This window comes from Malaya genurostris, chromosome 1, assembly GCF_030247185.1.
Source record: "Malaya genurostris strain Urasoe2022 chromosome 1, Malgen_1.1, whole genome shotgun sequence".
NCBI classification, from domain to species: Eukaryota; Metazoa; Arthropoda; class Insecta; order Diptera; family Culicidae; genus Malaya; species Malaya genurostris.
In genome coordinates this window covers 36,988,681-37,014,234 of record NC_080570.1, presented here as the reverse complement: position 1 = coordinate 37,014,234, position 25,554 = coordinate 36,988,681, and the positions used below count along the sequence as shown (strand labels likewise).

The 25,554-nt window shown below is 38.0% G+C and overlaps 2 protein-coding genes across 3 annotated transcripts in view; one reads left to right on the top strand and one right to left on the bottom strand.

The window, feature by feature from the left end:
- The window catches only part of LOC131437376 (CCR4-NOT transcription complex subunit 6-like), a 287,533-nt gene extending 284,373 nt beyond the window's left edge, over nt 1-3,160 (bottom strand). Inside the window, exons 1-3 of the mRNA XM_058606677.1 lie at nt 2,415-3,160; nt 1,498-2,008; nt 1,244-1,419 (exon numbers count right to left, since the gene is read on the bottom strand). Coding sequence (XP_058462660.1) covers nt 1,244-1,419; nt 1,498-1,796 — 475 coding nt within the window. The 5' untranslated portion in view covers nt 1,797-2,008; nt 2,415-3,160. The remainder of the gene's footprint in view (nt 1-1,243; nt 1,420-1,497; nt 2,009-2,414) is intronic.
- A 9,930-nt stretch (nt 3,161-13,090) lies between these two features.
- On the top strand, nt 13,091-14,881 carry LOC131437383 (uncharacterized). Of its 2 annotated transcripts, XM_058606689.1 has the most exons (3): nt 13,091-13,224; nt 13,307-13,382; nt 13,444-14,881. In XM_058606689.1, the coding sequence occupies exons 1-3, from the start codon at nt 13,172-13,174 to the stop codon at nt 14,683-14,685; spliced, it is 1,371 nt and encodes a 456-aa protein (XP_058462672.1). In that variant the 5' UTR covers nt 13,091-13,171; the 3' UTR covers nt 14,686-14,881. The 2 variants fall into 2 exon arrangements, with proteins under 2 accessions (XP_058462672.1, XP_058462680.1); XM_058606697.1 differs by having other exon boundaries at nt 13,107-13,382.
- Nucleotides 14,882-25,554: the final 10,673 nt, after the last annotated feature.

Here is a 25,554-nt window from a genome sequence, read left to right as displayed (position 1 = left end):
GCAACTTTTCAAACTAATGAAATTTTCTATTCAAAGATGATAGGTTCGAGTATCCGCAAAAATTTCTCCTGGATTTCGCAGAGCATCAATTTTTCTGACCAAATTTCCAACTCTTCGTCTGCAAACGCTGCAAATCTTTCAGTGCAATGTCCATGAATTCACTATCCGAATTGTACTCTTCGTCAAATGGAACATCTAGCTGGGTTTCCGAAACCAATGCTTCTACAATGTTAAGTTGACTGGTCGTTCTCAACTCCTGTATACGATGCCGAATATGAATTCGTCAGCTCAGAATCTGTCCTTTTCGACGAAAAAAATACCGAAAATCTGTCGATTGTCCAAACCATTAATATTGCTTCCGATTGAGTTTGCGGATATCTTTTTTTCTGAAACCGAATCAGAAAATGATTTTCGGGACTGATGCGTTCTTGTAATGAACCAAACACTGATCCGAATCCGATTGGCGATGCATCCAATTGGGATCGTTACACGGATGTTTTTCCATGTTACTGTTTTACATCCGAGGTCGTTGATGTTGAAGTTAGTTTCAATTCTTTTTCACACAGTTAACGAAAGAACTATTCGAATACAGTGCTGTCAAAACAAATGAGTGTGGCACTTGAGGCAGACTAGATCGACACCGAAACTATCAAAAGCGGTATAGAATCAATGCCAGTAGGTTTCTGGCTTTGTTCTGACTACAAACGTTGAGAAGCCTCCCACCCAATCCATTCGAAACTCGTAACTCAATCTTGATGTGTAAAAGACTACGATTTGAAATTTCCAATCGCATATCGAAGCAAGTTAGAGTTTTTTTTTGTCTGTCATTTTCGTTCAAAGCAAAAACCAACCCAATTCCAACAAACAACTGACTCCCAATCCCTACATTTGAGTGCAGCTGAGGTCGAAACAGGATAGGAATTTTACTTCAAGCCCAAAAGCCATAAAAGAAACACGACTTGGACCGATAAACCGAATGGAGGCGAGCAAAAAAAGTCGACTCAAACTATTCTAATTATTACACGCAATTACACAAAAAAAACATCTCGTTGACAAAAAAAAACTAAAATCAAATTACATTCGCCTTTGTCAGAGATGATGCCAAACGTTTGAGGGAATGCATTGCATAACGAAAGGCGCATTCAAACAAATTTGGTTTAATCTTTCGGGCAAGATCAGAATAGACAACAATGATTCTCTATCACATTTTATAGATTCTAGCACATCCAGAACACCAACATACCTGACAAATTATCCAGCATGTACGTAAGCAGCTTCTGCGTTCCGTTGGGTTCGTTGAAGATCGACATGACGTCTTTCCCGAGTTGATTCCCGTGCAAACCGAGCACATGCAGATGGAAAAGTTTACCCAGCTCGTACGGAAGCACACGCAACAAGTTGTTGTTCAACAGTAGTTCCCTGGAATAGTACGAAAAAACACGGACATTCGCTCAGTTCGGTACGGCCTAGGATGGATGGTACGATAAAAAGACCTACCTCAAGTGAATCAGTTCGCCCAGCTCCGCTGGTAAACTGCGCAGCTTATTGCTGGACAGGTCCAGCATGCGCAGATTGACCAGCAAACCGATCTGATGGGGCAGTCGCATCAGACAGTTATCGTTCAGGTAGAGGGCCGTCAGATGCTCGAACTTCCACAGTGTCGGACTGATGTTCCGAACACTGCCGGTTATCTCGACACCGTGCCAGCAGGTTTTCTTCCCGGACGCAATATCTTCCGCCGAGAGGAACGTTTGCTGTCGCCTATTGTTATCATATTTGTCTTTATTTCTGGACATCTTCTTCGGCGGCGTTGTTTCCGGATTGTGCTAACGGGGACCCAAACAGCGGGCGGCAAAATGCCTCGAACCGGTGGCTGGTATTGGAACAATCGCACTACACACCGTTCTATCGCCGACTGGGACTGCTGGGACGGTGTCGGCACGTAGGACCTATTGAGGCTGCGGCTTGTTGCTTCCGAACGAACTTTCACTGGCAGAGTAGACAGTTCCTGGAAGGAAAACAATTGTTCAATTAACGAACGACTGAAACTGCATTAAACGTTTAACATGAAGGTGACACTTCAAAATCATGAATTCAAGTTCATGATTTTATGTTGTTTATATTTCAGAATCCCAAAAGCATACAATGCAAATATCTTAAATCCCATTATTTGAACTTAAAAAATTTCAACAATTCCAGCAGTAGTTTTACGACCAAAAGCAACACCCAAAACTCCCACTGTGTTTTTATGCCAAAATTTGACATCAGCAGCCTAAGAGATGAGTACAAATTTTGCGACGCTTCCATCTTTTTTTCTTCTTCCTGAAATGTGTCCATTGCTGGACTTCTGCGGGTGGATTCAGTGGTTCCCGCATACCCAAATGAAAACCCCCGATTCCAACCGGCAGACCTACCTTCATCTACTTCCGGGGAACTCCGTTTCCCTGTCTTGGCGGACGTTTCGGCGAACGACACACTGTTTGTCGGAGGTATCGCGGAACCAAACCTACGGACGCCTACCACGAAAGCACTGAAACACACGCGCACACAGAGGATCTCCCTCTTTTTCGTCGGGGAACCAAACTTTTTTGTCTTGCTGCAGCAATCGGTAATCCACAGCAGGAAAAGCCAGCAGCAATGACGAATAGCGGACCCTGGTTGGACAATGACGAGAAACGAATCAGGAAAAACACTCGCGAAATATGCACTCCCGTATACTGGTCCGGATCGGAACACGGCACGGCGAACACACACGCGAATATTGTTCAATCAAAATACACAATAGAACTGCGGTCATGCACAGCCACCGAGCAGTACCCACTTCCAGCTTATTATGTATCCCGAGTGCGATGATATTGACAGGGACAGCTAGTAGCAAAACCTGCGGGCTTACAATATTCCACCTGCGATCCGTCACAAAACGGTGCAATATACACACACACGGGATTCCTTCCGACGGAACAGGATTCACGATGATACGACAAAATTTGGTCAAAAATATAATCTTCCGCAAGGAGCTTCCAAAAAATTTTTGCTTCGTTTTCTTCTCTTTTACGATAGCTCTTTCTCATTCAATACGACTTTTCGAATCCGCGGAACAGTTTTCATTGTACGCGCTGATGATGGCTGGCTGATGGTCGATCAACATAAAGATGTATGGATGAGACGTAGGCAGAACAAGAAAGGAATGGTTGGTTCGTCGAGAATTTTACAGCTTGTCGTTCAGTGTGTGCGTGCGCTGCCCGCGAGATCGACGAAACCGAATGACATTTGTGTCATACACGCTAAGTGTAATGGACCAGACAAGCGAAATTACCACTATTACTAAAAAATTGCGTACACTCTAACCCAGTTAAATCGAACGGAATTTCATTCGGAATTCAGTAAGATTTCCAAATGGATTTAGAATCAGATGCAACAATCCTGAATAGAGAATCAAATTTCAGAGGATTTAAGTACGATTCAGACGGTCCGTCACAGTCATCCTCCTTCACCGTCACCGTCAAAATTTGGGGAATGCATTTTTATGGAGACATTCAGGAGGTCCGTCACCGTCCAATTTAGTCCCATTGATTCTTATGGAGACATTCACACACAATGTCATCGCACGTGTGCACGTTCCGGTAAAGAAAGTATTACACACTTAAAACCGATTCTCCAGCACGGCATTTTGAAATGCTGCAGTAGATCGGCAACACGACATTTTGCTGATTGTTCAGTAACCCACACCCTATTTTCCGAAATTCGTTAATGTAATATGCTGATATCTCAGTAAAGCGCGTACTTTTTCCGAAGTTTGGCACAACAAATATACCGAAATCAGTGTGCATTTTATAACTATTAATCGGAAACGGAATCACCCAGAGCGGTACACTTCTTACCTGTAAGGTTGTTCGTGGTGAAATGTGCAAAGCAATTCTGTTACAGCTCGCTTGACCTGGTGCAATGATGTCTACCGCAATTTGTCATGGCATACTATACATTAGTTATTATAAACTCGTTTGCACCCACACATCCACCCTCTTCTAAAAAAAAAAATGAAATACTAGTTCTCTTAGCTTTACTTCTAATAAATCAAAATAAAAACAAATAAAATAATCTTATAGGTCGATATACGAGAACTTATGTCAGAGAAGGAATAACGTTTCAGTGTAATCATACAGTTTCACTCAAGTTTTCAGATTTTTCGCAATGCACAGATTTTTTTTTAACCTTTGGCATCCCTGGGTGTATCGAGTGGTATATCGCTCGGATCCACGATGTAGAATTAACACTGCACACTTCGGAAAAATCCTGTGATTTTATATCTTATCAAATGCACATAAATGGAGCAATTTTACGTGCAAGAACATTCAATATTATACCTAAAATTCCATGACATGAAATTCATTGAAATAAAAAGAAGGTTATGATTGCGACCGCTGTGACTTGAACTGAGAATAATCGGATTACAAAGTACGTCCATTGATCGACTGAGCAACAGAAGAACACATCTGTATTCATACAGTCTAACCCGCTAGCCGAATGCACACTACAATCAAACTAGTAAAATTCATGCACTACAATCAAACTAGTAAAATATTAAGCCATTATTTGGAGGCCGCAGAACAAGCCCAAACCAAACGATTTCTTGGTCCATCGTCTAACAGAAGGCCTCCAAGCCCTTGGTGGGACAAAGAGTGCTCAGGTGCTAAACACGCGAAAAAAAAATGCTTTCAAAACGTTTTTAAAACGAGGATGAGGAACTCTTCAGAACTTTGAAAAATTCTTGTTTTAGAAACCAAGTACAAGAACATACTTCGAGCCAAGAAATGCAGCTATTGGAGACATTTTGTCGAAGGTTTGTCAATACGACCAGTCGAATGAGGAATCGTTACGTAGGACATGAGAGTGAGGAATACTCGAACAGATGGATATTTGATTTTGCTTCTGTCCGCTCCTCTATAATTGTTACGTAAATGACATTGACAGCTAACCCCATGTACACTAAGACAACTGCAAAAACCATTGCAAGATACCTTAGATCACTTGTCCGTTTGGGCTGTTCATCTGGGTATCGAATTCTCTGCGGAAAAAAAAGGAGCTGGTCGTATTTTCAAGAAAGCATGATCCCGCGCAGCTTCAGCTTCATATGATGGGAAGAATTATCCAACAGGTTTTGACTTTCAAATACCTCGGAGTGTGGTTTGATTCCAAATGCACGTGGGGAGGACACATTAAGTATCTGATAACAAAATGCCAACAAAAAGTAAATTTTCTTCGAAAAAAAAACAGGATTTTGGTGGGGTGCTCATCCGCAAGATCTAATAAAATTGTATGAAACATCGATACTTTCAGTGATGGAATATGGATGCGTTTGTTTTCGTTCCCCTGCAAACTCTCATATTATCAAACTTGAGCGAATTCAGTACCGTTGTTTGCGAATTGCCTTAGGCTGGATGCATTCGACACATACAATGAGTCTTGAAGTTCTGGCGGGAGTTCGTCCATTGAAAGATCGTTTTTAGGAGCTTTCATCGCGACTGCTAATAGCATGTGAGGTACTGAATCCCTTAGTTATTAATAACTTCGAAAGGCTAGTTGAGTTTCAATCTCAAACAAGATTCATGACAGTATATTTTATCCATATGTTACAGGAAATCGACACTTCAAGATATATTCCTATCCGTCACAGCCTCCTAAATGTCCCTGACTCAACTTAATTTTTCGACACATCCATGCAGCGTGGAATTCCGGAACACATACGCTCGATGGAAATCCCAAAAATATTTTCAAGTAAGTTCAGTCCTATTGACTCTGAGAAAATGTTTTACACGGACGGATCGCGAATTGAAAAAGCGACAGGGTTTGGTATGTTCAACAATAATGTTTCGGCCTCATTTAGGCTTCAAGAACCTGCATCTGTTTATATAGCAGAGTTAGCAGCAGTTCATTATAGTTTGAGTGTAATCGTCACATTATCTCCAAACCATTATTTTCTTTTCACAGATAGTCTGAGTGCAATTGAAGCCATTCGCTCAAACGCTGCTGGCAAAAATGAATCATTTTTCTTGGGCAAAATAAAACAGTGTCTGAACGACATATTGAATAATAATTATCAAATCACTTTAGTTTTGGCTCCCGGTTCATTGTTCCATTCTAGGCAATGAAAGAGTTTGTCCAAACGTGGTGCTTTTGAGGGTGAAACTCATGAGAGACCAATTGCTTTCAACGAATTATATAGCGCGTCCCGCCAAAGAACACTTGCCAGCAAGCTTCTTGGGATATAGATTATCTGGGTCGGTGGATGCACTCAATTATTCCTAAAATATCGACATGGTTCAGGGGACTGAACTTGAGTAGGGACTTCATTCGTGTGATATCCAGACTCATGTCCAATCACTACACATCTCCTTCGAATTGGACTTTCCTAGACTAATCATTGTGCTTATGGCGAAGGTTATCGCGATATTGATCATGTCGTTTGGACGTGCGTGGAGTATCGTGATGTCAGATCTCAACTAATAAATTTCTTGCGTACCCAAGGTAGACTATCCAATGTCCCAGTAATAGTAAATCGCTTGATAAAAACATACTAATATGATATTCGAAATGTATTACGTTTAAAGTACTATGTATTGTGGATGCCACGGCGAAGAAAAACTTAAGCATATTGCCTATTAAATAAACGTACTTATGGAAAAAAAATTAAGCCATTACAAATGAAATTTCCCAGGTCTTTATGAGTACACCTGTAAAATACAATTTTTTTTTTTTGTGTGTGGTGTATCATGATGGCGAAGCGAAACTCCTACATTATTTGTTTGTACATTTTCTAAATCATTGTCAACATGTTTTCGAGTTCGATTTCACTACCTGAAGCATAACATGCTCAAATTGCACGGCGTTACTGAAATCGTTGACTCCTCGTCAGTCTGATCAACAGATGCGTCAAATGTCGTCTGATTCTCTGCATTGCTCGTACCGCTGACCCATCGGACATATTTTCCGTTATTCTCCATATATCTTGCTTTTAACACTTTTTTTTGTGGTCTGGAATTGCACGCAAAAATATGCGCGTAAGATTACTTACGAAGCAAATGTGCGCGATCTCAAAATCCGCTTTGCAATGCACGATTATTCAAATCCGCTTTTTTTTATTTGCACGGCCACGTTGCCTGCTTCCTTTTGTGCGCGACGTTTCCGGTCCGCTTATTTAAATTTAAATATTTGCGCGACCTTCCTGGTCCGCTCTGTGATGCGCGATTTCGAGAATCCGCCATTTTTATTAAAATTGCGCGACCTTCCTGGTCCGCTTATAATGCGCGACCATAGTGATCCGCTTTTTCATTCATTTCATTTTCTCTTCGGCCATTTTCGTTTCACAATTGAACGAGAAAATCTGCGTACCAGATAGTACGATTGTAGCCGAATATTGGTATATATTTTGAGTTGCCCAATCGGACATATTTTCCGTCGTTTGCCATATTACTTTAGTTTAACGCCTTTTTGTGGTCTGGAATTATACACAAAAATATATGCGTGAGATAACTTATAACTGAAATGTACGCGATCTAACGATCCGCTTTACGATGCGCGATTATTGAAAATCCGCTCATTAATTTTCTTATTTTTTTTCATTTGCACGGCCACGTTGCCTGCTCCCTTTATGCGCGACGTTTTCGGTTCGCTCTTTATATTTAAATATTTGCGCGACCTTCCAGATCCGCTATTTGATGCGCGATTTTATGAATCCGCCTTTTTCAATTAAAAAAAATCGTCAACATTTTTTTTAATGTATTTTAATGCGCGACCTTCTTGGTCCGCTTTGATGCGCGACCTTCCTGGTCCGCTTTGATGCGCGACCTTCCTGGTCCGCTTATAATGCGCGACCTTCTTGGTCCGCTTATGATGCGCGACCTTCCTGGTCCGCTTATGATGCGCGACCATAATGATCCGCTTGTTCCAGTTATTTTCAACGTTACGTAATCTCCACCGACGCGTCTTTTTTTTTCATTTGAAAATGAAAATCTTTGTGCCAAATATTTGAATAATTTTCTGTTGCTTTAGGTGATTCCGTTTCCGTTTTGAATAACTATGCTATTTGAATTGCAACTCCTGGCAGGATCGCCATTGTGCATTTTATAACTATTAATCGGAAACGGAATCACCCAGAGCGGTACACTTCTTACCTGTAAGGTTGTTCGTGGTGAAATGTGCAAAGCAATTCTGTTACAGCTCGCTTGACCTGGTGCAATGATGTCTACCGCAATTTGTCATGGCATACTATACATTAGTTATTATAAACTCGTTTGCACCCACACAATCAGCAAATCCGTTTGCCGAGATTTCGGACAGTGAGATAGTTTTTACTGAAGTTTGCTGAGACACTTGTCATCTAATGTCTCTTTTCGACTTTGCAAAGCACAACGTCGCCATTGCTCGTGGTACTGGAAAACATATAAGTTGGAGGAAGGATAACAGATTTTTTATATTTCGTTGCAAGAGAGTGAAATAGGAAAACTATCTGCTTCGCAAATATAATTAGTAATATCTACTTATTTCCAGGTAGATGCGTTAAGGAGCAATAGAAAAAATTTACTCTTGGCATTATGTTTTCTATTTTGTAACGAACAAGATAAAACACCCTCTTTCTCGAACCTTTGCTTTTGTGGCTTATTTTACATACAATAATAAAGAAAAATCCATTCCATGTTCGGTTCCTGATGACTCGCAATTCATGATTCATCCCTGATCGCTTTTGCCGAACCAAGAGTAAAATTTCTGCTAAAAAGTTAGAAAATTTAAGATATCCGAGATTCTCAGTCATTATACTTTATGCCGAGACGATTACCGTGTACTCGGCTGTGCAAATCTCGGCATTTTTTTGCCGAGACTCAGCAATAAAATTTAAGTGCACGATTCTGACGGTCCATTTCCTTCCGTACCCGTCACCGGAACGATAGCATCCGTCAAAATCAATGTTGCTTGAATATCAAAAAATGCAACTAAAGTTTTTTTTATAATAGTCAATTTATCTTACAGAGTAATCCAAAGACTTGTATTCATTACCCAAGTAACATTTTTAATATTAATAAATATGTCTTCAATGCTACATCATAAATCTAGCATTAACACTTTAAACTCCACGAAAGCCTACTGAAAACCTCTATAAGAGTATGTTGCTGCCAAGTGGACTATTCTATATAAGGTTTATAAGGCAAAGTGAAGAATCAGCATAAACCTGCGTTAAAACTCCAAATTCAAGAAAATTTTGAAATCAGCTTTGCGATCAACATTAAATTTATTCGAATGAAATGAATTCCGCTATGAATGAACAGTCGTTTTGATAATATTTTTCTTGACTATATGTGTTTGTCATGTCTGCTTTTAATGCAATCAGTAAAAATATATTAGATTTTATCTACAAAATCGTAAAAACTTCAAGTGCTTTTATTTTTATCGTGAATGTATGGATAAAAATAAGAATTAAAACTAATCGCCTTGAAATAAATGCGGTTTTTGCGAATGTCTCCATGATTTATGAAAATTATTTTCTGTGATTCATCGTTATTTTTGTATAACACTATTTTGTGGCATTAAAACTCGCGCATAGGTTCTGAAAATGAATCATGAAAGTCCATCATATTTCATCGTTTCTGCATTTCGACGTTTATTTGATGTCTTGAAATTTTCTTCAATGCAAATTACACTTAACAAATGTGTCATAAATGTTCTTTAGAACCCTCAAAATTGATCTGAGTAAAACTGTCATCCAATGAAAACGGTACTAGATGTATGAAAGAATTTAACTGACAATAATGTTTTAAAGAAAATCTTTGAAAGCAATATTAAGAGCGTTTCCATGGCTTTATTCTAGTACAAATTGTTTTATTTTTAGTCCAGTTGTTAGTCTAGGTAAAGGGTTTTATAGAAGCTTTGAAAACTATGATATTACTGGTTAAAAGAAACACTTATTATAGTTAGGTATAAGTAGTGATTGAAAAATCAATTACAAAACTCCTTCAAATTATAATCAAAACCATAAGGCATTCGCATTGTTACTTGGGTATGAGCATTCAAAGTGGCCCCATAAAAATGAAATACCTAAATTGTGGACAAGATTCACAATTAGATCTATGGGTTACAATACATTTTATTGTATCTTGACTAGATTTCCAACGATTTAATATATTGTTTCAACGATTCACAATTGAATTTATTGTACACGGGGTGTTTCAAACAATATGCAAACTGTACATTTGATTGTTTTCTAAGCAAACATGTATGAGAAAATTTTATGATTTGAATTGTTACGATACTTAACCATCTATACATTCTATTGTAAAAAGCTTGTTAACAATTAATTGAATAGTGTACATAACTACATTAATATATTTTTCTATGGTCAAAGCGAAATTGTGGAAGCTTTTGTAACAACAAATCGTATTGTTTTTCTACAATATGTTTTATTCGGGCGGTGTTGGTTTTCGTTTTCTTTCCCAAGTAGCAATCTGCAACTAGTTCTGATACGACAAAGTCCAAACTATGTTGCAACAAGAGCACGAATATGTGTTTTATGTTATACTGGTTAAAACATGGTGACAGCAATGTTTCATCATAACATAACTAGTTACGAAATAGTTATTTAGGTTTCCAATCATAACATCTTTGTGTCATATTGAATTAAATATAATTTATAAGCTATCGTTACTTAATCCAAACATATTTTTAATCACAACAATGCTTCTACCCACTAGTTGAAAATAAGTTTATTTGACTTCAATAGTAGCAACCCATAACTAGTTTTGATACCACTTAACCCAACTGTGTTGCAACAAGAGCACGAACATGTTTTTTATGTTATACTGGTTAAAACAAGGTGACAGCAGCGTTTCTTTATAACGTAAACATTAAACTAACTATCATTTGTAAGTTATCGTTACTTGATTCTAACATATCTTTAATCACAGCTATGTTTTTAGCTACTAGTTGAAAAAAGGTTTATTTTCCGTTGCGAAACCATTATTAATACGTTAACGTATAAGTGAATCGTTACTGTGAATTGATATAGCAATAACTTAGATATTAGAGGATTATAACATATAATTTCTTCATTAATTCAGGTAGTTATCGTTAAGTTTTCCCAACGTTATGATAACTAAAATGCAAACAAAACAGCCTTTGTTGGCTTGAATATGGCGAACACAATATGGAGTGTAAAGAAGTGTATGAAACGTAAATAAAACCAGGATATTACATTCTTCAAAACTACTTTTTGCCGAAAATAGTGAAAGGCAGAATAGTCATTTTTGTTCTATGCACTGTCATAAACACAAAGAAAATAATATAGGGATTGAACATCGAATGTGATAATATTATAGTTCTCATGATATATGAATTTAAAATGATGAGAAATCACTCTACTTGGAATAAATTTGAGCATTCTGAACATAGGGTTATTTTGTTGTTTGTTTTTTATATCTTCATAAACAGATTTTGATGGAAGGCGCATAAAAAACAGTTAAGTAAAATTGAATTCCGCTCGACAATTTTTGGATCGTTGTGAAATTTGTACCTTGTATCAAGTTTGTGACTTAAAGTACTCTTCTGCTTTTTTATTGATGATAGAAAAGTATTCTGGATTCATTCAATGTTTATAATGTCGATGGTGACCAAGTTTCAACTAGTTTACTTGGAAACAAGTTATTTTCAAGTTATGAAAAGATAAGTTATTTAAGTATGGCATTACAACGTAAGGACAACATATTTTTAGCCGACTTGACAACTAGTAGAAACTGCGCTTTTTGAGTCATGCAAGTGGTTAGATGTTAGTAACAATCACTCAAATATCTGGTTGCAAACTAGTCACAAACAAGCTAGCGTAACAAAAATTGTTACTTGGGTTACCACGTATATGTTTTCTTCTTTCGTATCGGTGTTATGTTTTCTTCCTCTGTACCAGCGCATATACGTACCGGTGCGCTTTATAAGCCGGTTTGAAATTTTGGGAATCGGAAGTCAGATCCGGATGAAATTCAGGAGTTAGGTATGGGATCATAAGACGTTTTATTTGCAATTAAGTTTGTGAAAATCAGCCAAACCATCGCTGAGAAAAGTGAGTTCGTTAGTGATTTTAGCCCTCAGATACTCAATTTTTCCATGTTTTGCATCACTGCGCTGAATAATTTCTTAAAATATTGAACACTCTTTATCCTGTAATTCCGAAACCGGAGATCGGATGTAGATGAAATCCAGAAGTGTTTTATAGGAGCTTAAGCCCATTCATTTGAATTCAAGTAAAAATCGGTCACGCCATCTCTGAGAAAAATGAGTAACTAATTTGAAATTAGAACTTTTGTACTGAATCAGTTAGTTTTCATTCATAAATTTCGAAATTTCTCTAATAAATGAAAATATTCGTGATTTATGACACAGCCGCTTTGTTGCTAAAAGAATTAAAAAATGTGTGGCATACAGAGAAATATAAACCATTGAATGTTCACAGTGGTTCTGTCACATTGTTTCTTACTTTACTTATACACTGAAAATAATTTGCACGCTAGCATCATGTGCAAAGCATTTGAACTATCACTACTTGTAGAACACATGAAATTCAGGAAGATATTGAAGATATTTAGTGCAAATCATACTACATTTATCTGCAATGCACATCGAAACGATAAGATTTATCGTTACCTCTAGATTTTCTATGAATTTCATATGAGTTTCACATTGTTTTCCACATAGATTTCAAGTGTTTTGCACATACATTTGTGCTGCACTCATTTCCACTAGAAAACAAAACACATGTAGTTCGATTGGATAGCAGAACACATCACATCTAAAGGAAAAACATCAAAGCTAAGTGAAAAATATTCAAATCTTGCATCTTAGTGAACTTGCACATGAAATCTTAAAACAAATCGCTATGGTTATGTATTGAAATGGAAAAGCATATTAAATTGAAGTGCTATTTACATATGAATCGATCGTACAAATTTTTATCAGTGTATCTTTTACGGACAGTTTTTGAATCGATTTCGAAAAAAGGCGACAGTATTTTTTTCTATAATCTGGCATCTCTAGTGAATATCGCTGGCAACACTTGCACAATGCAAAGCAGTTGGCTCGCATATAAACAAAGTATAGGAGCCTAAATAATTTGCGTAAATACAAAACAAAATCAGTAATGTTTTGGCCAACGTCATACAGCGGCTTTTGTAATCTATTAATCAAGAGAACGTAAATTGATTCATCGTAGAAATAACAGATTTCTAGTAAAAATGTTGATTCTTTCATATATCGTACTGCTGTTTCACCTTAGTGTGAACGGACTTCAGCGTTCCGATGATCAAGCATCTATCGTTAGTATGATGGAGAAGGGACAGCGTCACTTAAACGTAAGTCCTAATGGCAAAACAGTGTTCAGAGTAAATTCAAATAATGTTATTCCTATGGTAGGAACTGGAGGAAAAAACCAACCTACCGAAATATGGAGAATGCTGGCTGCAAGCACTGAACCATCTGCGCGACGGTTGCCGGACGATGACGGATTCTATTCAAATGGATCTGGCGCTACACTTTACCGACTGCTTTCTGGACATGTCCGGTCAGGAACGGATGGATTGTGTGTCCGAGCGTACCGAAGCACTAAAACGGCTCTGTATGAGCGAAATGACCGATCGGGCTTTTGCGACTTATACGGAGTTCTTCACTCAAACTCAGAATATGTGCTTTTTTCTTCAGGGACAACACTGGCAACGGGAAACGGATCGTACCATCGATCGGTTGAGTCTGAAATCTCGCGAAGTGAGCGAGCAGTTGGAAATCGCCAGTGAGGTTCAGCAAGTTATGTTGGGTCATCAAAAGGAAGGTTTGAAACTTCAAGGTAGAATGCTAGAGATAGGAAGCAGTTTGGTCGAGTCACTGAATGGGTCCAAGAAAATGTTAAACAATCTAACGGAAGGTCTGATGAATTCTACCAAACAGCAGCAGGCCATTCTTGCGGAAATTTTCCATGAATTTCATATTCTGCATACCTGGCTGGTGGGCAGATATTCGTTCGTCGATCGATTGGTGTTTTATTTCTGCATTTTAGTTGGCACCATCGTGACCACTTCCACAAAGCGAACGGCTAGCGCTAGATTAATTCTAATTTTGAACCTTATTGGCGGTATATTCCTAGAGGCAGCTGTTGCAAGAATGATGCCATCTTTGGACGTTGTTCGAAGGGACCAACTAAATTGGACGATCAGAAAACTGTTCCTAGCTTCGAGCGTGGTAATCTTTGCATATTGCTCTTATCGCTATCAGGATCTCAACAAAAAGCTTTTGGATGAAATTAAAGAACAGAACCGTCAAATCATGGAAAGTATCCTGAGGATGAAGTTAGAGCAATGCACTCGTCCGGATCCGCCGCTTGCTCGGGACTTAGTGTTCGAGGAAAAAGACTCGCATTCCACCACACGCAGCTTCAGTACCGTTGCGCTGTCCGACAATAATTTCAAGCGTATCCCACGAAAGCCTCCCACAATAGTCACTGAGTCGGAACAAATCAACTATGAGAAGGAGAACAGTTTCAATGAACGACGGTCGCTCAGCCGGGCTGACCGGAATCTACGAGCATTATCACAGGCGTCTGAATCCAGCGTATCACTCAACTCCAGATACAACCTGCGACGAAAAACGAACAACTATCCATGAGTTGGGAAATCGACAAACTATTTATGCATTCCTTAATTTAATATTTATTTTTACGTTTAAGTATTTATGAAACCGAAACTAGCAGCAGAAAAACATCATACTAACTTGATGTGTGTAACATTCCAAAGCAGTTTGAAACCAAATAACTTACACCTAAGAATTGATGTAATGTGTTTATCGAAATAAAACAGTTGACCTGAATTGAAAGGTTTTTCAATTCAATCATTTTGTTAAAATTCTCATTAAAGCTCCAACCATGAGAGACATTCCCAGATTATTATTTTTTTTCTTAAAGAACATTTCGACCGTCCCACGACAAAAGGGCCTTACTGCAGATGAGTTTCTCTTTGTTTACCTTTTCTTTCACGATTTACCGAATTGATTTTATATTTGACGCTTTACTCTTCGCAAAACTTTCAAGGTAAAACTAAAAGCTTTCGATTTATATTGGAAACTTTGGAGAATTTGTAATAATGGATCTGTAATAATCAAAAGAGAAAGTAAACAAAGAGAGGCTCTCATTTGCAGTTAGGCCCTTTTGTCGTGGGACGGTCGATTTCACACATGTAGACTTGACACTTACAATGGATTCGTCGTTTCGCCAATATCTTCAGTTGGGGCAGTGTTCACGTGGCGCCACTGAAGCGCTTCTTAATCCCATATCTCGGTTGATTTTTCAAAAGGTCAAAAAAGCAAGTCTCTTTGTTTTCTTTCTCTTCTATAAATTACCAAGCGGTTTTCTACGTTTATCACTTCTTTGTTCTTCGGTTGAGTTATTACCCTTCCACTTTCGAACAGAGTTTTCTAATACAAGAAAACTTTAAGAAATCACGTCACAATACTCGAAAGAGAAAATAAACAAAGAGAAACTGTTACTTGCTCATACGGTCATTTGATAAATCAACCAAGATATAATAATTTGGAACCGTCATCCAGTCTGTGATTTAATTTCATTAGCACGATTAAGTCATCTCTGAGAAAATTGAGCGGTAAAACACAACGCCCTTGGTAGGTTACGTCACTTATACTATCGTATCTCCGGACCCAGAAGTAACAGCCATTTGATCTTCAAACTTGAAGAATGCCCCAACAGTAGCTTTTAAACGAGCCTAAGCTGGAGAGAATCGTCTCAGCCAACTCTGAGAAAATGTAGCGATAAAAAATCACCGCGCTTTGCCGGTTATATCACTTATACTACAATATCTCTGGCAGTCACGTACCCAGAGGGGGGGGCCCGAGGGGCCGGGCCCCTCCCGAAATCAAAAACAGATATATAATTATTTAGAAAGTCTAAGACATGTGTTGCAGAAATAACAAGACAGTAAACGTAAAGAAATGTAATACAATAACAGTTCCAGTGGAAAGGTTTAAAGTGTCTGTTAAAAGAACCCGTAAAAGGCACACTGAGAATTAGGTACATAAGCAATCTTCAGAAACATTATTTTTTATCTTTGGGCCCCTCCCGAAACGAAATCCTGGGTACGGGCCTGATCTCTGGAACCAGAGATAACAGCCCTTTGTTCTTCGAACTTGATCAATGGTTCAACATTAGTTCTCAAACGAACCTTAACAAAGGTTCAGCCATCTCTGAAAAAAAATGAGCGGTAAAATAATTCGTTGAAAGGTGCACGCACATACACACACACAGACATGTTCCGATCTGAGTCGAGCTGAGTCGAATGGTATATAACACTATGGGTCTCTGAGGCTCCGTTTGAAAGTCGTTTTTTTTTGGAAGTTCTATTACCTTTATATGGAGAAAGGCATAATGGTGTCGAAGTCGAAGTTCTCTTATAGGCGTTACGAAGTAAAAGCCTTGGTATTACATTCCTGTGGTGGAATTTGACCTTCTGTTTCACAACAGACTTCGCAGCCGATTCAGAGTGTACAGAACCATTGCATGGCTAGTGCTACGATTCTACTGACACTACGAATCCTTCCAGGTCGGGGCACGAACATACGACAACTGGTTTGTAAGACCAGCGCCCTATGCATTGAACCGCCAACCCGGGGCGTGTTACGAAGTGTTGCATGCGTTAATTTTTTAAGTTAAAGACGTTACGAAGCGTTACATGCGTTACTTTTTTGTAAGTTATAGGAATTACGAAGCGTTACATTTTTGTGAATCATAGGCGTTATGAAGCGTTACTTTTTTGTGAATCATAAGCATTAGGAAACGTTACTTTTTTGTAAGTTATAGTTTTGTGAATCATACGCGTTACGAAGCGTAAGATGCGTTACTTTTTTGTAAGTTATAGGTGTCACGAAGCGTTACATGCGTTACTTTTTGTGAATCATAGGTGTTACGAAGCGTTACTTTTTTATCCAAGTTATAGACGCAGAGAAATAGAACACAGTAGATTCTAATATATTGAGTCTTTAAGTCAACTTCAAACAATTGTTTGAATCAAATAAAAATATTTTTTAAACATAATTTGAGTCGAATTAAACTCTTTTTGAATCAAATTTAGTGTGCCAATGTGTATTAGATTCAGATATATTGAGATATGGATTCAAATTTCAAAAGTTTATTGAAATAAATCAAAAATGTATATGATTCAAATGCCTTTTACAGTACATTAAATGTATTTGAATCAAATAGGTTGTTGGACAGATTCAAATAAAAAACATGCTGACTCTTGCATTAAACTGGAGCAAATATACTGAGTCTTAGCTTCAAATTCATGGGTGTTGATTAAAATTGTTCGTCCTTGAATCAAATGCCAGATATTATTGATTCTAAATCATTTTCATTGGATCAAACATTACTACTAGTTGATTTTATGATATTTAACACAACTTTTGCTTGTTACATCATTCAAACGGAAAATGTACGGAAGTAATAACTTTTGAAGCAGCTGACGAATTTAAACTATCTGCACTATTGAAATCGTTATAATTGTGCGATACTATAGTGAGTGCTTCCATAGGATAGGTAGGTTATGAATTATGTATGTAAAGCGAAATTACATTTGTATTCATTCCAGAGAACGGTTTCACAGCAGAGTTTTTGGAAATTATTGAACGATAGGAAGTACAGGAGTCAATACCGCCACCGTACTTAGTTGAGCACCCAAAATGCAATCAACAATAAACAAAAAATTAATTAACAATATTTAATGAAGAATTCTTTTTAAATAACAATTTATTGAATTTAAAAAAAAACATCATTGAATCTACACACAGTCGCACGAAAGCCTGATTTTAGAAACAAAACTAATTTGCTTTGAATCAAATAACAGTTGTATTTGATTCCAAGTGAAATGAAATTCAGATGGAAATGAAAAATATTTGAATTCAAAGCACAATATATTTGAATTTAATGTTTCTTCTATTTATTTCTAATATTATTTTACTTTGATGTAAATATCAAATGTATTTGGATCAAAGGAAAATAAAAATGAGCGCTGATTCAAAATAAAATATCTTCGAATTCAAAGTACAATATATTAAAATTCAAAATAATTTTTTCTGCGTGTAGGCGTTTCGAAACGTTACATGTGTAACTTTTTTGTAAGTCATAGACGTTACGAAGCATTACATGTGTTACATTTTAAAAGGTACAAGAGTTACGAGACGTTACACACGCTACTCTTTTGTAAGTTTTGTGTGTTAGGAAGCGTTATATGTGTTACTTTTCGTAAGTTGTAGGTATTAAAAGGCGTTACAAGAGTTTTGGCATCCCAATTGGAACATATTAAAGTCACTTATTTGCAAAATCTACTGGAAATGTCAAAATTGTGAAATTATTAGAAATGATCCTACAAATAAATGGAATACACTGTTCCAAATTAGATTACATATCTTATCGAAACGAAAACTTGTATCTAATTTTGAAGGAAAATAAACATAAATATTATTCAAGTGAATTGATTGTTCTATTCTATCCATGAAGGAATCATTAGTTCTTTTGCTGATGTGAGAGTATTCAGTAAATTAAAATGTTATTTCACATGATTCAACGGTTTCAATATTATAAATGTTACCGGGTTGGAAGGACTAAAAAGACGAACGCAAGCGCACTTCGAGCACATGTTTGGCTGAATCCATTATTATATGCCAGAGAACAGAATGATTACCCGGCAAAAGACCGAAGTCAACAACAGTGCCTCGAAGGTCGTTTTAACGAGACGGAAAGATCACAATGTTTGCTGGTTTTCTGGGATAGGCATAGTATACTTTTGGAGGACTAACTCAAATCATACAAAAAATAGTATTAGCGTGCATTAATGAAGCGATTGAAGACCGAAATCGCTGTGAAATGGCCCTTCATGAAGCACATGAACATCGCTATCATGGTTAAAATCAACGGTTTAGGTTTCAATTTCGTGGCTTCCTCATACCATTATCTGTGCTCAGAGGTTAATTTTTATCTCTGAGAAATTTATGAGAGTTTCGTTTTTGAATTTCAGACCACTACTTCCGGAACATGAATCCGAAACCAGTAGAGCCAAAGTAAATACTATAAATTTATATGTTTTCCTTTCTCAACGAAACGGCTGTGCTATCTATGCAGTGAATTGTCGTCATTTAAAGTAGAAATGTAAATGAGCTCAGAATATATGGCATCATCGCAAGTCTTGTGGATTGTTGTGCTATATAAGTATTTAAGAGGTTTTAGACATGTGTTACAGAAATAACATGACAGTAAACGTAAAGAAATGAAATACAATAACCTTCTTCCGGGCACAGTCACAAATTTTAATTGAATATTCCATAATGACAGTTCCAGTGGAAAAGTTTAAAGTGTCTGTTAAAAACGCCGGTAAAACGACACACCGAGAATTAGGTACATAAGTAATCTTCCGTCAAATTATTTTTTTATCTGTGGGCTCCTCCCGAAACGAAATCCTGGTATGCTGTGGCTCTTTAAAAAGTTTAAAATTTTGTATACACCGCTTTCGGTTCTTTCTACTCAACAGGTTTCGCCAATCCCTGACGTGGGGAATACGATACGTGAACCAACTGCCCCTCAACCTTCAGTAATAAACACATCTCTACCTCAAGAAAAAGGATACAACACTGTAAAATTGCGACTTATAAAAGATTACATTAAAAAATTGAAACAGGCTGAAGATAAATTAAAAATCTAGAATTCCTTATATCCTTATATTACATTTTGGTGGGGAAAGGGTTCCAATCAGCTTTTTACAGCCCTGTCCAAAATGTATTGCCCTCCCCGTTAATTTGTATCAGGCCGAATTAGCGCATGCGCGCCATATAAACGCCTCTTTCAATATGAGGAAATTACATTGTTACCCAGCAGTTTCTATTATTTCTTCATGTTGATTTTCTTACCTTTGTTTATAGTTTGTATTCTGTTTTACCTTAATTCCAGTGTTCTATTCAGCTGTGATTCGTGTCTTTTGTTGTCATTTTTCACTCCGTACTTTTGCTGGCATGTTATGTTGCTTCCTTAAATGTAAAAGTTAGTTGTATGCAATGGTGTTTATATTCTTACCAATATTCCTTTCTAATTCTTTCAGCATTTTCGTATTTCTTGTTCCTCATCCAGTCATCCGTTTATAAAAAAAAAAAAAAAAAAAATTTGTGTTTCATTGATCTTTGTAAAGCAGCTCATCATGGTTTGACGGATAAGAACTGAGGACATGCATTTTTATTTAAATGATAATAACACTTGGGTTTAATAGTCATCCCTATTCTGTACGTCGATCGATTCGAAATATTCCGATCGAATGTGCAATTTCCATTCTGCATTCCGTTCGAGTTGGGTATGAACTCGAATATCATTCGTTCGAGTTGTTAAAATTTCGAACATTACTCGATCGACTTGCGTTCGTATTACTTCTGTTCGGTTTAGAATCGTTCTAATTTGTTTATACAAGTGTGACCGTTTTCTTTTACCAAGAAATGAATATAAAAAGAAAAAGAACGTGTAAGTAGTGTTGATAGCTTCGACAGTTAGTGTTCGAAATTTCAAGTGTCCCGAACGAATCATACAAGTCGAACGGAATAAAGAATGCAAAATTCGAACTCGAACGAAAATGTAGATTCGTTCGTATCACAAATCCGTCGGATTTCAGAATCGGGGTGAGTATTGCTACAGCATGTTCACATTTCGTTATCTTCGGTTGATTCTTGACAGTATATTACCATCCGCTCAGGCAGTTTTGAACATCTGGTACACTGACTCGCAATCGAAATGTGTCACAACCAATTTGATACAACACACCCGAGGGAACGGTATAATGTATGTTGTACACACAAAAACACATACATACACACAGGCACATACGCATACACACATGCATACATACCTACATATATTCCACAAGCAAGGATCACAACATTGAGTTACTATTTCTATTCTAATAGATTCTAACTAAAATTTGTGTACCAATAGTCATCTCATTAGTAGAGTCACCATGTTATTTTACCGATTACTCGACTTTCAATAAATTTATTGAGATAAAATCGAATACAAAATCTTTGCCTCGTCTGTAAGAAGCAATGGAACATAAAAGTAGTTCAGAAATGATTCAATACTGCTGTTTTAACGAACAAAAAAAAAATGCTCCAGATTTCATGTTATTCTTGAAATTAATCTATCAAATGTAACAAGTGACATATTAGGACTCCCTTTAGAAATAAGTTTATCTTAAGCTAACCTTTGGTATACACACCTTGATCTAAATAAAGACAGTTCCTACACACGTCTTACATGGTGTCAGAAGCGCGTTTTATTCGTTCCGTCGAGTAACGGTGATATCTATTGTACAAGTCTGCCTGGTAGAGACCAGTGAACTAAATCAGAAGCAGAAAATGATTTTTTTAACTTCACGCTCGCAATACACCGAATTTTGATGTTTATACTAAAATAATAGTATAGTTTCACAGCAGCGGTTTATCTCACTCCTGTAACAAAATGGCGGCATCGCCAGCAGCGGGACTCAAACCACCAAAAGCGTTGGTTTTGAGTGATAACATGTCAGCACAATGGAAATCTTGGGTACGACAATTTAATTGGTTCGCAACAGCGACGCAGCTGGTGGAAAAATCAGAAGAAGTCCAATCGGCCACCTTTCTGAGTGCGATTGGTGAGGACTGCATTAGGATTTTCGACACGTTTAATTTGCGACCAGAAGAGGAGAACAACTTAGTGCTAATAAAAGCAAAGTTTGAAGAGTACTTCATTCCAAAGTCATGTATAACATATGAGCGTTATACATTCAATAAGATCGTTCAAAACGAAGACGAATCTTTTGATTGTTTTGTTACTAGAGTGAAGGAACAAGCTAAGAAGTGTTCCTTTAGTGTGTTACACGATTCATTGGTTAAAGACCGGATAATTATTGGCGTGAAATACTTACAATTGGTCCCCCAACTGCTAAATGACGAGTTGACCTTGCAAAAGACGATTGAATTATGTCGCAACCATGAACTAACTGCAATGCAGTCCAGAGCGATGATAGCCGAAGAAAAAATTGACGCAGTAAAAGTGTTAAAGAAAAAATCAAACGATAACAGTGACACAGAAGTAATACAGTGCGGAAGATGTGGGAGAAAACACAAGAAATCCTCCTGCCCGGCATATGGAAAGGAGTGCCGATCCTGTGGCCGCAAGGGGCACTTCGCCGCACAATGTAAAATCCAAAATACCGTAAGAAAACCGACTATTCACACGATATCGGAAAAAAATAACAGTGATTCAGAGGAGGAATTATTCATTGGAGCTATTGAGACCGAAGGAGAGGATTGGTACCAGACAGTGAGAGTGGGAGGCAAAACATTCTCTGCTAAGCTAGATTCTGGTGCTCATTGTAACGTACTACCGTTGGGTCTAGCAAAAAGGTTGAAATTACTTCCCTTGAAACAGTCCAATACGAAATGGTTAGTCACATTTTCAAATCACAAAATGAAAGTCTTGGGCGAGGCTGAACCTTTATGTTATATTAAAACAAGACCAAGCCGAATATCATTCAAGATAGTCGAGGAAACCGTCACTCCGATACTGGGGCGAAAAACGTGCATAGCGCAGCAGCTCATAGCACGAGTAAATGATGTGCAGGTCAATGACAGCGATATTTACAATGGTCTGGGTTGTGTAAAAAACTACGTTTATGACATCGACTTGATCGATAACCCACAGTGGGAGATGAGACCAGCGAGACATGTGCCGCATAGCATTCGTGATGCAGTAAAAAAAGAGCTTGATTCAATGGAGAAACTAGGTGTCATTGAAAGAATTCATGATCCAACACCAGTGGTAAACGCAATGGTTTTAGTAAGGCGTAACAAAAAACTAAGAATCTGTATTGATCCTTCTCAGGTAAACCAAAACCTACTGCGACGTCATCATCCATTGAGTACTATCGAAGAAATCTCTACCAGATTGTCAAAATCGAAGTATTTCACGATTCTTGATTGTACGAAGGGCTTTTGGCAGATCCCGGTAACTGATCGTACGGCCAAGTTTTTGACATTTGGAACACCCTGGGGACGATATTGCTGCAAGCGGCTTCCGTTTGGATTAGCTTCTGCTCCAGAAGTATTCCAGAAAATCATGCAAGATACTCTAGATGGACTCGATGGTGTTGAATATTCGATGGACGACATTCTCATTCATGCGGAAAGCTTATCTCAATTGAAGGATATTACAGAAAACGTCATTCAAAGACTACATGAAAAGGGTCTTAAATTAAATAAGGAGAAATGCGTATTCAATCAGTCAAAAGCTAAGTTCTTGGGTCACTTGGTATCCAAAGATGGCCTAAGTGCAGATCCAGATAAATTGGATGCAGTGCGGGGACTAAACACACCAACGAACAAGCAAGAACTCCAACGTGCTCTAGGAATGATTACTTATCTTGCAAAATTTGTACCGAACTTGTCAAAAATTACTGAACCTTTGCGACGGTTACTGGCAAAAGATGCGGCCTGGGCCTGGGAGGTTGAACAAGAAAAGGCTTTTCAAGATATTAAAAATTTGATGATCTCACCACCAGTTTTGGCATTCTACAACGTCAACAAACCAGTCACATTGTCAGTCGATGCCAGTTCAAAAGCACTAGGAGCAGTTCTAATACAAAATGAAAGGCCAGTAGCATATGCATCAAAAGCCCTTTCTGTAGCCGAAAAGAACTATCCACAAATCGAGAAGGAAGCAGCCGCTATCAGATTTGCCTGTCAAAAGTTCCATCAGTATGTTTATGGAAAGGAACTTATTGTCGAAACGGACCATAAACCCTTGGAGTCAATTTTTAAAAAGCCCATGGATCGAGCTCCACCGAGATTGCGAAGAATTCGACTTGAAATTTCTCAGTACAACCCGAAGGTGGTTTACAAAAAAGGACGCGATATTCCAATCCCAGACATTTTGAGTCGGGATGTAAAAAATCCTATACAAGAACAAAATCAGGAGGAATTGGAAGTTCACGTAATACTGCAAATGTCTAAGAAAGCTGGTTCGGAGCTAAGAGAGCACACAAAAACGGATTTAGAAATGCAGCTCCTGACGGAAACGGTACTGAATGGATGGCCTAATAGCAAAGAAGATGTCCCGCCGGTTATACGGAAGTATTGGTGTTTCAGAGACGAGCTAAGTGTCTATGACGGTATTCTCTTCAAATCGAATCAGGTCGTAATTCCAAACACGCTAAGAAAGAAGATGCTCGAAACAGTGCATATTGGTCATCCAGGCATTCAAAGTAGTATCAGAAGAGCAAAACAAATTTTATTTTGGATAAACATGAACAGAGATATTCAGCAGTTGGTCGAGGGATGTAACGGGTGTCAGCATCATCAGCGTAGTAACGTAAAGAACATTATCATTACTAAAGAAGTTCCGGACCTGCCATTTCAAACAGTTGCATCAGACTTGTTTCACTTCCGTGACGGCGATTATATTCTCATCGTGGATAGCTACTCTAACTTCTTTGATTTCAAGCGGTTGGCAGAAGCAACATCTGAAAATGTCATTCGTGAGCTAAAATCATGGTTCTCGATTCATGGGATTCCACAAGTTCTGGAAACAGATAACGGCCCACAATACTGTTCAGAAAAATTCCGGGAGTTTTCGAAATCGTGGGCTTTCGAACACCAAACTTCAAGTCCACACTTTCCCCGTGCTAACGGTTTGGCTGAACGATTCGTTCAGGTGGCTAAAAACATTCTAAAGAAGTGCTTCGAGGATAAATCAGATATTAATCTGGCCCTGCTGCATGCTAGAAACACTCCACGTAATGATAATATTCCTTCGCCGAACGAAAGGCTTTTCGGTCGACTTGTCCGATCTGATTTACCAATGACACTCAGCATGCTGAAACCCAAGGTAGTGACTAACGTGAAAGATGCATTACTACGAGAAAGACTGTTGCAGAAGTCCTATGCAGATAGAGGCGCACAAGATCCACCAAGATTCTCGGAAGGCGATAAAGTTCTAGTGCAGGATCCGAAATCGCATCGGTGGGCGCCAGCAGAAGTACTTCGGGAGCTGGAAGAGGATAGATCCTATTTAGTTTCAGAAGGACATAGAGTAATAAGAAGAAATTCTCACCATCTACGTCGGCGTAAGGCGAATGACAATCAGAGATGCCAGGTAAAAATTTCAAATATCTGCAGACACCCAGTAAATTCGAACATCGGACGCATCGTGCACGAAAGCTTTTGATTGCGTTTCGAGCTTACATAGTGTATCGGTAGAACAAAAGAGTGAAGATATACCAAAGCAGAGAGCGAATATCCAATACTCAGGTGATGAGATATATCGGGGTTGGATTTCCAACCTCAAACATAGGGCCAGAGTTTTTCTGGCCCTAAGAGGCGAATGACCTAAAGGTTAAAGCCTCCATGATCGAGACAAAAGAATGTTTAACACTCTTGCACACCCTATCGGGGAGACGTCGGCTC

Coding starts and splice junctions, on each gene's coding strand:
- LOC131437383 (XM_058606689.1), top strand. CDS start 13,172: ATGTTTTGGCCAACGTCATACAGCGGCTTTTGTAATCTATTAATCAAG. Junction 13,225..13,306: donor AATCTATTAATCAAGAGAAC/GTAAATTGATTC, acceptor GTTTCACCTTAG/TGTGAACGGACTTCAGCGTT. Junction 13,383..13,443: donor AGGGACAGCGTCACTTAAAC/GTAAGTCCTAAT, acceptor TTCCTATGGTAG/GAACTGGAGGAAAAAACCAA.